At 41.5% G+C, this 16,486-nt stretch overlaps 1 protein-coding gene across 1 annotated transcript; it reads right to left on the reverse strand.

Annotated features, from left to right (window-relative positions):
- Positions 1–5,653: 5,653 nt before the first annotated feature.
- On the reverse strand, positions 5,654–6,148 carry NUDT11 (nudix hydrolase 11). Its single transcript, XM_063084144.1, has one exon. The coding sequence runs from the start codon at positions 6,146–6,148 to the stop codon at positions 5,654–5,656; it is 495 nt and encodes a 164-aa protein (XP_062940214.1).
- Positions 6,149–16,486: the final 10,338 nt, after the last annotated feature.

Below are 16,486 nucleotides of genomic sequence, written 5' to 3' on the forward strand. Positions count from 1 at the left end.
CGAGTAGCATACCATATCATCTTTAAATTTTTCAGTGCATTTCTTTAAAAGATAAGAATTTTTTAAAAGTTTAAAAAACATAACCATAATACCATATCACATCAAGAAAAAAAAAAAAAAAGAAACCCCAGTAAATTGGAAAGATGTGTTTTTATTTAAAATTCTGCAAAATTCAGCAGCACAATCAATACATTTCACTGGTACCACGGGAAGGGTGTGACACTAAAATAGAATCCAAGCTTTTTCTGATGTAATTGCTTTATGATGCAAAAGAAAAATTAAACAAACTACCATATTAGAGCCACCCTGGGGCCTTTATAAGGAGCTGGGGAAGAACACTGACATTACACACCCATGGCAAAACTCCATAAAATTTCGGCTAAACATCTTTGTCCTTTTCTTAAAGTTGTTCTCCTGGAGGCAGCTGACCCAAGTCCTCTCTTTTTAAATCCTTCATTTGTTATCCCCTCTCACAGCAACCTATTTCCTGAATACATTCTCCAAGTGACAACAATTTACATCTCTCTTAGCCCTCTGCATTTTCACATGCAGAAATCAGGTGGGATGAAGAACTAGCTGAGTATACTGGAAAAAGTATGGCCAACTGAATCAGTGAGATAAGCAAAAGAAACCTAGGCAAACTAAATGGCATAATTAACTTTGAAAACTGCCTATACTGCAGTATTTGTTGGCTCTGGCATCAAATAATGCAATGTAGTGAATCTGTAAAATGAGAAAAACAATGTTTTCCTCAGAGAGATGTTAAGATGATATGTAAGAAGTGACTGATAGCACTGCACAAAAATTTATTATTTGCACATTGTTTTAAAATTTATTTTTATAAAAACTCACAATATTATCCTGTTTTCATCGTATTCATTTTTACAATTACCTTTATGGCAACTTATATTTTTGAATAAAATTTTAAGCAAATTAACAACAGTACAAAAACACTAAAGTTGTTACACAAAGGACTGATTCTACAAAACATTGCCCTAATCAATGGGGTAATCTTAAAACTGTGCCAGCCACTGTGTGGTATGACATAGAAATATGAGTAATAATTCTCGTCCTCGAACATCTTACAACTGTCTTGAAATGTTTCTCATACACAAAAGCCATACACATGGGGCCTAGGCAGCCTATATATTCTACTAGCACCTGATTAGAAGGGGAATGTTTTGCCATACAGTGATTACAAAATATTAACCGAATCAAAGAAACTTCAGTGATGCCAACTATATTTCAAGTAGTGTCTCAGATGCAGGATATGCAAGAGTAAGGAAAAATAGTCTTTGCTCTCAAAGATATCATAGTCTAATAGAGAAGGCAGACACATCAAAAAAGCACAAAAGGCTATAGGTGTTGAATTAAGAGTCTATTCAGGTACAACAGTAAAACAACCAGAGCAAGAAGAATCAGTGGAATAGACAGAGAAGGAGTGTCCTAAGACGAAGGAGTGTCCTAAGACGCAGGAGGAAAACCAGACGAGCTGTCTCCGTGGGAACATAGAAGCGTTCACCTGTACTTGATACTTCCATTGATCACTGGGTTCATATTAAACATTCTTTCAGAGCAATCCTGAACATTTTTGTTCACCTGGAAAAAAAAAAAAAAAAAACCCATGCAATTAATAGGCTTCTATTAGCAATTTCTCCAACTGACAAATTTACCAAGGTCTTATAATGTGCCTGAACCATTTCACATTTGGAAAGCCTTCACTGAATCATCAGAATACAGATGAAATGTGAGTCTGAATGAACAGCTAAGGGAGTCACAGGCCAAAGCCAGAAAAGCAGTGATATCAGAAGTTTTACAAAAGGGGAGTGAACATTTATGATATAAAAAAAAATCCTAAATTCCATGTTCTGGACTCCAGGCTTATAGAAATAATTCAGGCTGGTGCTCACCCACCAAAGAGTTTGCAGTCTAGTGGCCATACCATCATGTAAATTAAGTACAATAAATTGTGAGAGCCATGATATAGAAGAGTTTTTTAACCCAGGTGGTCAGAAAATGCTTCTATTATAAGAGATATTTATGAAGTGTCTATTTTTATAATCTCCAATATCAGATTAAAAAAAAAAAACAAAAAACCCAGAGAATCAGATAGATAACTTGGTTGAAATTCCAGAGTGAGTAAGAATTGGAACTAGGTCTGACTGACCTCAAAGCCCCAATGTAGTTTCTATCACATCAAGCTCTCATTAAAATGTCATGCTTTAGTACAGTCACTATAGTGACTTCCACTTCTCATAGTGTTGTCTGCCAAAAACGTTTAAACTCTGCTAAATACAGTACAGTAACTTATCAGGAGACAACTACCAAGAAAATATTGATACAACTCTTGCACACACACACACACACACACACACACACACACACACACACACACACAGTTTCTAAATATAAAAACGTTGGCATTCTTTTACTAACCGCCTCAAATGAAACCATGCAAAGCAGTTAAAAACCTTTACGTCAACTGTCTCAAGTTAATCTATGCAAGGTAATAATGCAATGGAATTATTTTATAACAACTTCCTCCCTTCAATTTGCTTCTTTAAAATGTGGTCAACAAGTTTTATACCTATAAACACACATACATAATTTCTTGAAAATCTTTACATGATATTAAAGACACCACACCAATTATGTCTCCAGTATATCCATGTATATTTATAGTAACCTCTTTCCTCTTCATACATTTACAAGGATAAAACACTTGACTGGCTGAAATGTAAACTATTTATAAACAGACAGAAAATAAAATCTAATTCATGTCTGCTAACCTCAATTATCTGTGCAGAGTACTCTTTTTCCTTTTTTTGCTTTATTTAGGGAGGGCTGTAAAATTTAATTGTATGTTTTTAGTGCAATCATAAAACAAATACTATATAAGTGACTTCTAAAACTCTTAGAAGGAGAAAAAATCCCAACAATACATCAATTTTTGAAGGAGTGACGTGACATAAATTTTCTGTATACTACACCTTTGGTCAATTGTATTAGCCTGAAACTCTTGATTTAGTCCAGAAGAGAAAAAGAATCTCTTTAAAGTTTTAATTATTCTGACCAGATTAGGTTCCAGAGAGCAATTTACAGAAAACTACTTAAATGAAACTAACAGTCAATCCTGAAAAACAGCACTGCTTAGTCTAAACGTTTCTGGCCAAAAAAAAATTTTTTTAAAAAGGAAAAGAGAAAAAACTACAAAATATTTATAGGCTAACAATTCTTAAGAATGGGTTAATATACTGTATGTACATTTTGCCTTTGTCACATACATAATTTAAGAACCGAATAAGATGATGCATTATTACCTCTAATAATAGCAAGTACAAGTTAAGCCTCCAAAGTATTTGTGACAGCCTTTCAGATAGAAGGGTTTTACTTACAAAAATATCCATAAAATAGTAATCCAGTATATCTCCTGTGTCAATGGAGAATTTAAGAACCTTCTTGAATAACTAGGTTATTGGGAAAAAATCTTAGGGTCTATTTGAGACCGTTTAAAAAAAGTAAAAGTCAATTTGAAATTTAAAATATTTGCTTCAAATATATATTCAATATATATCACTGTTAGAGAAAAATAGGAAAATACTCAATAATCATTTATTCAGATGATATAATTCAGATAAACCTGTCATTGGTTTTAAAAGCCATTCATTCTCTAGTTTACACTTTCCTTTGATAGGATTAGTGCAGAAAATGTTTTATGAACTGAAACTTATACTTTGTTTCTCTTTTCTTAAATGTGTAATAAGATTTGTTTTCAAAACAGTAGCACCTCGTTCCTTTAGAAAGAGAAAATGGCATCCACTTTTTAGCAGCATATAAAAATACTAATTTGTGAAATGACAATGCAAACCAAACGGGGGAAAATATTTGAATGCTTTAAAGGGTAAAAAGCACACAAAGCACACAAGGGGGCAGCAAAACAGAGCAGAGACATTGTTCAAAACCAGAACTATTCTATGGTATAAAAAAGAGGAGAGCAGAGTAGTAATCAGGAAAAGGAATGCAGTGGCCTTTGGATTACAGGCAATGTTAATTTTTTGATCTGGATGCTGGCTACTTATGTGTATTCACCACGTAAAAATTCATTAAGCTGTACAGTTAAGGTTGATGCATTATTACATATGTATGCTATACCTCAGTAAAACACTAATTTATTTTTCAAAAAGGGTAACTCCGTTAAATTTTTAGCGTAACTGTGTTTAAAAACAGGTTATTTGAGGAGTAACAAATTGTTTGAAATAATTATTTAGAACTTTGGACTCATTATTTACTCATAGAATGTCTTTTAAATGCTTAAGTGTTATATATGAAATGACCTTTCCACCCACAATGCCTGCTTCAAAAGTAGGTTTCCTTCTACATAATTTCTAACATGGCTGGGAGAATAGAGAAAGTTCCAGAAGATATACTCATATATTTTGGAGGGGATTCCTGATTTCAGGCAAGTATCGAAGCAAACGTAAGAACTTTTAATTCGGCACCCCAAAAAGTTTGTCCTGAAACAAAACATTTACCCCCCAATCTCTAAGAGAGAGTGTCCCAACAGTTTGAGAAGTCTGTAACAGCTGAGTATCAAAAGAGCTCACTCAACTGGGATGTAATCATCACAAAAGATCCCATGCCTGTGGTTAATGGGCGTCAGGGAAGTTTAACTGGAATGGCACTAAGATAAATTTCTTTCAGAAACGAATTTATATCAAGAGAATCATGGTTCTTCTAGGGTATGGAGAAAGGGGCAATGGGCCTCGGAAACTGACGACACTAAATCATATTCTGTGAACACAGTTTTCAAGGTAAGATGTGTACTGTATATCAAATGTGCTTGGCTAGCAATTCCCAGAAGTCGCTACTGTATGAGGTACTACCTTGCTAAACTCTATAGAAAGTGGCCATTTCAAGTCAGCAGTGAAAAATGACCAGCTGTGAAAGTTTTTTGAAAATCAAATGATCTACATATGAACAGACGAATTCCTGAAAAAGGCACATTAGATCACATTTCTGAAGCTAAAATTACCGTCCAGTGCTGAAGGAGCACAAGACGTAAAATTTCTTAATCCTTTTTTAAAAATTCCAAACTCATCATTTAAACCAACTCTCGCCACAGAAGGGCTCGGTGGCAAGGGCCGATGCTGTGAAAAGAGAAAACAACTTAAGGGATAAAAATAATAAAAGGTGTTGGTCGGACTTCACAGGCCTCCACTACAAGACTGGTATTAAAAATGCGCACGCACACTCACGCACAAACGTGTGAAATGTCAAACAAACACACACATCACAGGCTGCACAGAGCGCGCGCACCCCCACCCTCTCCACGAACAGGGCGAGCAGTTAAGGCACCTTAAAAAAAAAAACCAAAAAAGAAAAAAAAACCCCAAAACCCGTGCGGCTTTGGCTTACCGAAACATTTTACAGTGTAACCAAGAAGCGATTTTCAAAGCATCTGAAAAACGTGCAAATTGTCTGAAAACTGCGCCTGGCAACCGAGACAGTTTGCAAGCGTGATTCAGAGGTCTGCCAAGGAAACAAAAGAAGCCTCCCTCCTCCCAGCGAGACCGCACATGGCACGAGAGGTGCTTCGGGCAGGGTTTAGCCTAAGGGAGCGGACAATCGCAAGTCTGTGCCGGCGCGGTACATACTAGGGATCGCTATCTGGCAGGGACGGGGCCATGGAGTTTCCATTGGCGGGGGAACCGCCCAGCTTTAGTTTTTCCAGATACTCGGCATGCACGGGCTTGTGCCACTGGAGAACCTTGATCGCATCTTCGACTTTGAACCACTCTCGCTTCCTCCCAATGCTAACCGAGTCTTCCCAATCCTCCAGCAGCTCAGTGACAGTCAGTACATACACGTACGTCCTGTGCTTGCGATCTTGGTTGTGCTCGAACACGCCCAGGAGCCGGCCTAACTTCCCCTTGACTCCCGCCTCTTCGTACACCTCGCGCACCGCCGCGCCGCCCGGCTCCTCCTCGGGCTCCATGCCCCCGCCCGGCACTATCCAGCGGTCCGGGTAGCGGCTGCTACTCACTAACAGCACCTCGTCCTCGCGCTCGCTCCGGAAGCACAGGCACGCCGCCCGCTTCCTGAAGCCCTCCGGGTCGTAGGTCCGCGTCTGGTTCGGCTTACACTTCATCCTCGAGGACGCCGCCGCCGCCGGGCAGCCGAGGCGGTGGGAAGAGAAAAGGCCGAGGCGAGGGGCGGGCAGAGAGTGGCGCCTCAGCCGGCGACCCGGAGCCCAGGAAAAGATGGGGCGGGGGCGGGGGCGGGCGGGGCGCGTCGGCCAGCCAGTCCGGTGGCCGGCCAGCCGGTCCCGCGAGGAGGGTCCCGATCCCAGCCGCCTGAGTGGTCGCCCCGCCGCCGCCGCCGCCGTCGCCGCCTCCGCCTCCTCCTCCCGGGAGCCGGGGAGCCGGCGAGCCCGCGCCTCTGCACAGAGCCCACCTGCGTCTCCGGAGCGTCTCCCGCAGCCGCCCCGGCAGGGGTTGAGCGAGGTGAGGCGCATTCGCGTGCGCGCTCTCGGACCGTTCCGTGCGCGTTCGCGGCGGAGGGCGAGAGGCGGAGGCGGGGGTCTCCCGGCTCCCGCAGCGCGCGACGCCTGGGGCCGACTGCGCAGGCGCCCCGCACCTCTGGGGCTGGGAGCCTCCTTCGCGCTGGGTGAAATTCGCTGCCTTGTGGCTCTGGCCAAGACTGTCTGCCTCCACTTGTGCCCCTGAGCCCAACTTGGCTGTGGCGCGGCCGGACGTTTGTCCGCACCCTCCCCACCGCGACGCATGAGACACACTCACACTCATTTTACACACGACAGGGGCAAGGACATCGTCGTCATCATCCCCCACCGTGACCAGTACCATGATGACTTATAGGAAGGCCCCGTGTTGTCAAAATGACCAACAGGATTCTCGGCAAAATATTACCTAATCTTTGCTGAGCCACATCATGCGGTTTTATTTCTTCAACAGGTTGTCCGCCTTGCCAAGCATCTTGCACAGCCCATAATTTAACACTCTTCTTAAACCCCTATTTACATCTCACTGAACTTCTCTGTTCCTCAGTTTCCTCATCTGTAAAGCTCTCGCCTACTTGTTGCAGGCATTTGCACTCTGATCCATAGCCACCTAACAACTGGAGAACCATCCCAACTAGCCATGTGTTAAATCCCAAGACTCTCTACCCTCCGCACGACGCTCCACCCTCTCCCTCACTGATAAGCACTGCTTGGGGTTTTGGAAAACATGCACGCGCAAGTCCCTTCAACTCTGACATTCTGAGTTTACAAAGTCTCCTGGCGTGGGACTTGAGCAAGGCCCTTGGTGCCCTCTCACAGCTGTGTGGTCATCCTGTCCTCTTGGCCAAGAAATGGCACCCCACAGCCCCCAATCTAACAACCTAGAGCCTTCCCTCTCCTTTTTATCTCTTCTTAGTGTTTCCCTTATAGAGGAGAACCTCTAGAGTCCCCTAACTTTTGTCGTATTGCAACTTAAGCGTCTTTGTCTCTTGCTTGCTGACACTCTGTTGGCATCAGCGAGGGGAATCATGAAGAACTACTTTTCCAATGAAATAATTAATCCCTTCATCAAGGGGAACTGGACTCTGAAGTGGAAATGGAAAGGAGTTGTGAAACATACAGTCCAATTTTCAAATAACTCAGTCCAGTTTCCCAGGATCTGCTGGACTCCATTTATACCCAGAATCACTAATAAAAATGATTCTATTCCCAAGGGGCAAAGAACATCTGCAATATCTAGAGCATAACAGTACAAAAATGTATGGGTCATGTATGAAAAGGATGATAAAATAGAGAGATGTAAGAGAATGGCTTCAATAAATAGAGACACTACTGCTACTGGCCATTTTTTAAAGACGTATGGAAGGTTAAAGAGCATTTGAAGGAATTCAACACTGCTGATTCATAACAAACTAAGAAAATATATTTAGCAGGCTGTACTCCTTGGCCTTTCCATACTCTCAAACACACAGATAATCTTAAACAATTAGAAAAAAAATTCCATCACGATCAAAACCAAGACAAATAGCCGTATTATAACAAATATCATTAAATATTGCTTTAGAAGTTCTTTTCAGTGTTAATGAGATTGTAAAGAGAAAAAAGTCATATTGAGAAAGAGACAAAGTTGCCATTATTTGTAGATGATATGAATATACCCTAGGGTAACACCTAAGGAAAAATGTAAAAATGAATTCCTATAAAAGGAAGAATAAAATATTAATATTTAACTTATCAATAGCTATTATGCACACCAGCAATAGTCATGTAGAAAATAAAATAGAGAAATGATGTCATTCAAATTGGCGATGTCAACCACCACAAAACAAAATACCAAGGGATCGAAAACATGGTGAACAGTAGTAGAGAACGATAAAACTTCTACTCAGAACTTAGAAAGATGGTTTGAATGAATCAAGAGGCACTCCAGCAAAGCAGGAGATTAGGCTGGTGTCCCGGGGGAAGAGTGGTCCAACCAGGCCTGGGCCACATTGCAAGCCTACTTCACAATTGCCGGGGACTATCTCCGGGGACTACCTACCAGAGGTACCATTTACTAGTCTGTTCCTGCACTTCCACTTCAGACTACGCCTATCCAATATGCCTCTGCTGGGGGGCATATTTATCCCAAGCAAGAGGAACAGTAACATTATAATACAAAAAGAGGTACAGGCTGGCCTCCTACAGTCAAGGTCATAGCATGTTTCTGCGTAAGGAGATTCACCATTTACATGTTTCCAGATTAGGTTTTTTCCAGAATTTCATAAAACAATTTTATTAGTCACCTATTAGAGTAATAGAGCAAGAACAGCTATGACTTTTCCTAAAGAAGAGTAAAAATCATTCTGAAAAGAATAGCATTCCACTGTCTGGTTTATCCATATTTAAGTGCAGTCATCCCTTGATACCCATAGGCGATTGGTTCCAGGAACTCCCTCAAATACCAAAATCCACAGATGCTCAAGTCTCTGATGTAAAATGGCTTAGTAGTTGCATATAAACTACACACATCGTCCCAGATATTTTAAATCATGCCTAGATCACTTGTGATACCTAGAACTATGTAAGTAGTTGTTATACTGTATTGTTTAGGGAATAATGACAAGGAAAAAAATCTGTACGGGTTCAGTACAGATGCAATTTTGTTTTGTTTTAATATTTTCAATCTGTGTTTGGTGGAATCCAAGTAGGCGGAAGGCACAGATACGGAGGGTCGACTGTATTTCTCTAATGATGAGCAGCCTTAATTCATGAATCACTGTAGCAGTGGACTGTTACAACAGCAACTGCATTTTGTTCCTTCCAGCCTGTTTCTTCCTCCCACGTTGCCTCTGGCCTTGGCCATGTAACTTGCTTTGTCCAGTGGGACATTCGCAAATGTGAAGCAAGCAGAGAATTGAAAAACGCTTGCACGCTGAGGTTTCCCCTCTCTTTCTGCTCTTGAAACCCTATGACAGCAATGTGAAGAAGCCCGGGCTGGCCCATGATGAGGGACCCATGGCGCATTTATCCTCTTCATCCCAGCTGACAGCGAACCAATTGCCCAACACATGGATGAGGCCATCTTAGATGATTGGGCCCCCAGCAAAGCTACTTAGCTGACAGGGCACTAGCCACAGATGCATAAGATGTTGTTCTTGTCTAGCCAAGAACAGCAGGAGAACCATTCAGAGGAGCCCAGCTGAAATTGTCAACCTGCAGGATTGTGAACAAAAGAATAGATTGTTGTTTAAAGCTCTAAATTGTGGAGTGCTTTGTTATGCATTAAAAGCTAGCTGATACAACCATTAGCTGCCATCCATCAAAATCCAACCCAAAGCGATCAGAGAGGAAAAAATATGTTTCCTAGTAGAAATTTCACCTCTACTTAAAGAGGTTGGCATTTCACTTTCCCTGGAGTCAGAGGGAGAGGGATGAGGTTGAGACAGCTAATGTTCGATGTGTACAGTCTAGGTGTCCAGCCCTGTGTTAAGTCCCGTGTCCTATCTAAATGTCTTCCCATTAACCGTTAGGGAGGGAGGCAGGCATGATGTTCACTCTATAGAGGAGAAAGTCAAGGTTTAGAGTGGAGCTTGTGCTTGAACTCAAGGCTTCATGTCTCCCTAGCCCACATTCTCACCACACCACCACGTCTTGTCAAAAGGGTATTTTTCTCCAGAGCTATGATTTCTTGTGGTCTTTTGTGATGAGGTTCACAGTCAACTCCGAACTTCTTAGGTAAGGTGTTTATTTGCTATGATTCACTGAGTTCAGTGAAAGCTATTTTCCATCGTGGTGTTCTTCCGCACAATATGGTGAAAAGAGCATGTGAGTGCCTATCTCGCTGCTAGCAATTAATAGCTGTGTCACCTCGACATGTTACTTAACAATTTGAAGCTTCAATTTCCCCTGCAAGATAAAAAGGAATTAAGTGATACGGACAAAAAGATATTCTATTTTGTCGTCCCTCTGGGCTGTGGTTTTGATTTATTGATGGCCTGCTTTATTTTATGTACTTAATATCTATTTAGCAACCAATCTGAAAATGAGTATGAAAATGCCCATCAACAGATGAAGAAACAGGCTGAGATGTGTTAGAGTAAGCAAACCAGTAAGTGGTGGGGCTGGGATTCCCACCCTGGTGTGTCTGAGTCCACAGGTAATCCTTGTGCATTCACTATGACAAATTGCTCTTGCATCGAGAGTTCCTGGGCTGTACAGTACGTGTCACTCCTTCGGTGTTTGCTCTAACCGGTCCCTCTGCCTGGAATGCTCCTCTCCCATATCTTCGAAGCTAACTTCCTCACTTCCGTCAAGGTCTTGGTCACTTCTCACCTTCTCAATGAGGCCTACCCAGGCCACCGTATGATACACTGCTAAGCACACTCATCTTTGCCACCCTGTCACTGACAATCCTGATCCCCTTTACCTCGCCCTAAATTTCCTTTTTGTTACAGCACGTGTCATCTAACAGACTCTGTAATTTGCTTATTTATTAGGTTATTGCTTCTCTCTCTCTTCCCCTATTGCTCTTGCTAGATAGAGTATAAGCTCCTGGATGGTAGGGATCTTGGTCTCTTGCTCACTGGGATATCTCAAGCAGCCCAGAACTTTGCTGAGCAGACATCGTGGTCACTCAGAAATTTCTACTGATACAATGAAGGTGTTTGTCTCCCCTGCTAGATGGGAGACCCTTGAGGGAAAGGGCCATGTTTTGTTGGTCTTTGTGAATCTACCATCAAGGATGCTCTCTGATACAACCAGAAGGGCACTGCTGAATATTTGTTCCACTAATTAATCTTTGGAAAGTGACACTGATGGAAAAAACAGGAGTCTCTCTCATTTTCTGCCGCATCCTCATAGGGCTAGGGCAGTTCTTGCTACTCAGCGTGAGTTGGGGTGGTGTTTCCAGATCACCTGAAAGGTTTTTGCTTTATCTGTGCAGGACATGTACTATCATTTACATGTTATATATATATATTTTAAATAAGACATTATCTTTCAGAATAAAACATAATAACAAATAAATTAAACACAATGGAACCAAAACAATGTCATGACATAGTTGAAAATAAAGTTGTGGGTAATGTAAAGTAATAGTAAACACAATAATGTGCTACTTCATTTTTCTTCTTTCATTTAGTTCTCATAAAAACACTTCAAAGAAATATTGTCGCTTCCATTTTTATGAGGGAGAATACTGAGATCAAAGGCATTGTGTAATTCGCCCAGTGTCTGACAGCTAGTAGGTAGCCAAATGAGGTGGAAGCTTCCAGGCTCATTGATGATAACACCCCACAAAGACTGCAGTATAGACAGACCCCAACTTAACTTGCCCCCAGCAATTCTCTCTGGTCCCCTCCCGTTTCTCAGAGATTCATCTCTCCACTGTTTTCATCCCATCTCCTAACACTTTCAGAAGTTCCTCATTCCAGCTCCTTCGGCCAAATGCTGGTAAATTCAACACTGATGCGGGCTGAGGCGGAAGAAAGGGGACTGTTTCAAGTCCTTGTGAGGAGATAAATATTTGGTATTTACAACTCCTTCGCCATTTTGAGAAGGGTGGATCCTGAGGAGGGTCCTTTGTTGCAGAGCTAGTTTCTGTGTGTGAAGATACTGTTCTTGGCAGGATGCCTTTCCTTCCACAAGGACATCACGACGGCCCAGGAGGGAAGATAGTTTACGTATCACTGACACTGTGTACCCACAGGCTCAGGCACTATGAGGCCAATTCCCTCAGAGGCAGAACAGGCTTCCCTGGGTCACCAAGCTGTTCTAAAACTTCACGGGTTCGTTAGGTGAAGACAACAAGGCACATACACATGATGTTTGGAATGAAAATTGTGATGGGGAAAATGGCTGCATTCCCAGTTCCACAATAAAAGCTTCACGTACCTTCAATAAAACCAGCCAGACCTGGAGAGATGCACCATCATTACCTTGGTAGATCGGTCATGACCATGGGCTCTGAGCCAAGCATCTTTCTCTGGGAATTCGAGACCAGAAGGGAAATAACTTTTCTTTTTCTTCCATCTTCTTCCAAGTTATTTATTTTGAGGAAAGTTTGAAAATTAGCGGTTGCGTTAGCAGTTTTCCCCAAATACACTATTATATCTCCTAGAAGAGAACACCAGTCAGACTCTTAGTTTCTGAACTCTGCTTTAGCTTTGATCAAATAGCTATTGTTAGCAGCCTACATCTCAGAAGAAAGCCTCCTTGATTTTTGCTTTGGATGAACACTCCAAAGAAATATTGAAATCCCAAAATCCTTATGAAAAAACCCTATTTTTTTTTTTTGTATCTTCACTACAATATTAGAAGATATAAGAATAGTTCTTTCAGGGCCTGCCATGTGACATGTACTTTATGCATCTTGTTGATAATTTTTATAAAATCCCTGTGACATAAGTACCTTTATTCCAGTTTCACAGAGGAGGAAATTAAGGCTCAGAGCAATAGATAGCTCACCCCCGATCACAAAGCTAGGAAGTGGCAGAGTTGAGATTTAAAAGAAGTGTTGTCGCAATCTATTGCCTACATTGGTCAGCACATCCCCAAATTTAAAAAATCTTGGAAAAAAATCCCTGTGTCTTTGAAAGCCACCAATGCAAATTTAAAAATTCCAGGCCATTATTATGTCATCAATCTACATCAATCTAAAACTTGAGAGTTTTACTCATGACAAATAAGTCGATTAAAACATTAAGTTTATAACACTATATTTGGGGGTGGCAGATAGGAAAATGCATACACATGACTAAGTTATGAGAAATGCTGAATCACCTCACATCGTATGCTGAAAACTATGCTATGCACCGTGTAGAGGCACGTGGACTTTCTAGTCCTCCAACACCTACTAGCTTCTAGAAGAGTTTGCATGGCACCTGATACACAAAAGCCACACGTGTGGTACTTATGTAAAAGCATCTACTGTGCTGTTCCAATTTGGAAGTGGGTGTTTTTGCTATCATGTTTCAGTATGAAATATAGTAATTCAGCAAACCCTCTGCAATGCCTACCATGTTTTATGCAGTGTACTTGGTAGACAATATGCAAAGACCAAATAAAACATGGTTCTAGTCCTTAACTGTCCCATAGGAAAACAAAAACAGGGATGTAAATTCTGAATGATGATAATCTGAACACGGTACATTTGCAGTGCAAAAAGGGGAAAAGAGGAAGAGGAGAAAAAGAAATAGACTGAGAAAGAGTAGGGGAAATAGGATCAGGAGCCAAATCAGGAGAAGTGAGACCTTGTGACTGTGAACACGCATGCCTATACCTGAAAATGCCATTGTTTGGGGGTTCACAGGCTTGATTTCATATTCCTGAACAGTTATGCTTTTCACCTAAACACTTAATCAAATGAGCAGTCCTATATTCATTTATTAATTTCTCCAGTTAAATTGGTATCATTTTTCTGCATCAATCACATTTTATTTCCAAAGCCTAGATTAACTTCAAAAGTAATGCCACTGTGAGGACATTTCAGAAACCACGAGATTATAAAAAAGGCTGACATCGATTACGAAACCAGGAAGTCAACAGTACACTGGTACTAGAAGGCACTGAAAGATGGGAGCTGGGATAAAAGTCAGAAAGTCCCCATGTTCCATGCACTGTGGAAGAGTATGGGGTTAGGGGGACATGCAGACATTATTGTGCAGCTGTCTTAGTGCTGAATATTATGCAGTGAATCCTAACCCCAGTGGTCTGTAAAGGTTGTCAAAATCGTTTAATAAGGTCGTGTTATACACACACACCCCTGCATGCACGCATAGGCACACTTTACAAATTAGAGTCCTGAAACTCTGGACACAGAGCTGGCTGGTGTTGGAGCCTATCCGTCTCACTTTAAAGCCTCAAGGAATGTCTCTCACACCAGACCCTTTTTCATAAGTTATTTCAATTTAATTCAGAGCCATTACCTGCCATTCCCCTGGCTTTGCTTGTCTGTTGTTGCCCCATAGGAGAACCCTGGAACTGAAAGCTCTGCCTCATTTAAAGGGCTGGGACTGAAGGGTCAGATACAGCATCTGAGCCCATCACGCTGAGTCTGGTGGCATCTTACCTGGTGCTGTCACACCTCAAGCTGTCTGTTCTTGCCTCTGTATTGCGATTATTCTGCATTACACAACATTTAGACTTCTCTGCACTGTGCCTTCAGCCGTGCTTATTTTAATTTGTACCTTAGAGCTGCATGTGGTTATGCTGAAGCCAGAAATTATTCCTCATCCTCTTCAGTAGGTTGGATAACACAGCCAATTGCTTTCACCACCACAGATCCAATGCTGTGCTAACTTAAACACTCATGTATTGGTTTTCAATTGCTGCATAAAAATGACCACAAATGTAGTGGGTTAAAACTGCACACATTTATTATTTCACCACTTCCATAGGTCAGATGTCTGCCATGGATCAACTGAGTTCTCTGCTTAGGGTCTCACAAAGCTGAAATCCAGTTGTCAGCTGGGCTGGGATCTTAACCTGGAGGCCCGGCGGAGAAATCTGCTTCCAAGCTCATTCAGGTTGTTGGCAGATTCAGTTTTCTTGGTTGCAGGGCTGACCCCAGGTCATTGCAGCCTGTCATCAGGGGTTGCCTTCAGCGTCTACAGACTGCCTGTATTTCACGTCACGTGGTTACCTCCATCTTCATGTAAGCAGTGATGTGTCAAATCCTTCTTGTGCTTCAGATCTCTCTTGCTTTCCTTTCTGCTGCTAGCCAGAGAAAGCTTTCTGCTTCTACAGGGCTTGTTGGATTAGAGGAGGTCCTCTTAGATAATCCAGGATGATCCGCCTTTTTTAAAGTCAAAATGTTTAATAACCTTAATTACACTGGCAGATTCCTATTTTCATTTAACATAACATAATGATGGGTGTGATACCTGATTGTATTCACAGCCCCTGCAATTATGACAGGAAATCTTGGGAGACCAAATTTGAATTCTGCCTGTCACAAACTGTAATAACCATCAATTAATTATTTATGAAAGCCCTATTTTGTGTACTTGCCTGTCTGTACTGTCAATGTACTGTACACTCTTTAAGGTGTTGCACAAGCACCCCATGTAATTTTAATTTAACAAGAAGTTTGTAGCCTTGCCAAGTGCGTTAGCCGGGGTTCTCCAGAGAAACAGAACCAGTATGGTACATGTGTGTGTGTGTGTGTGTGTGTGTGTGTGTGTGTGTGTGTGTGTATCTAGTGTCTTCAAAATGTTTATGGAATGATTTGTATTATCTTTTAATTCTATATTTCCACAAACTTTTTGAAGTACCCTTGTGTGTGTGTGTGTGTGTGTATGGAGAGAGAGAGACAGAGAGAGAGAGAGACAGAGAGAGACACTGAGAGAGATCTTTTATGAAATTGAAATTAGCTTATACAATCATGGAGGCTGAGAAGTCCCAAGACCTGCAGTCAGCAAGTTGCAGAGCCAGGAAAGCCAGTGATGTAAGTTCCAATCCCAGTCTGAAGAACTGAGAACCAGGAGAGTCAATGGTGTAAGGTCCAGTCCGAAAGGCAGCAGGCTCAAGCCCTGAGAAAAGCCAATTTTTCTTTTTGAGTCTGAAGGTAAGAAAAGACCAACATCCCAGCTCTAGATTGAGGCAGAAAGAGTTCTCTCTTCTCAGGAGAGGGTCAGCCTGTTGGTTTTATTCGGACCTTCCACTAATTGAGTGGGGCCCACCAACACTGGGATGGGCAATCTGCTTTACTCAGTCTACCAATTCAAACACTGTTATAATCTCATCCAGAAACACCCTCACAGACGCACCCAGGAAAATATTTGATCAAATGTCTGGACACTCGGTGGCTCAGTCAAGTTGACACACAGTTTATAAATGAACACTTATTTTTTAATTGCCTTGTATCATAGTTAAACTATTTCCCTGTTTCCTTACCTATAAAATGATGCTGTCAATAATTTCACTTTGATAGTTACATGTTAATTAATTAAGTTTATATGCGTGAGTGGGCCAAACAGTCAGACAGTT

Source organism: Cynocephalus volans, chromosome X (genome assembly GCF_027409185.1).
Source record: "Cynocephalus volans isolate mCynVol1 chromosome X, mCynVol1.pri, whole genome shotgun sequence".
NCBI classification, from domain to species: Eukaryota; Metazoa; Chordata; class Mammalia; order Dermoptera; family Cynocephalidae; genus Cynocephalus; species Cynocephalus volans.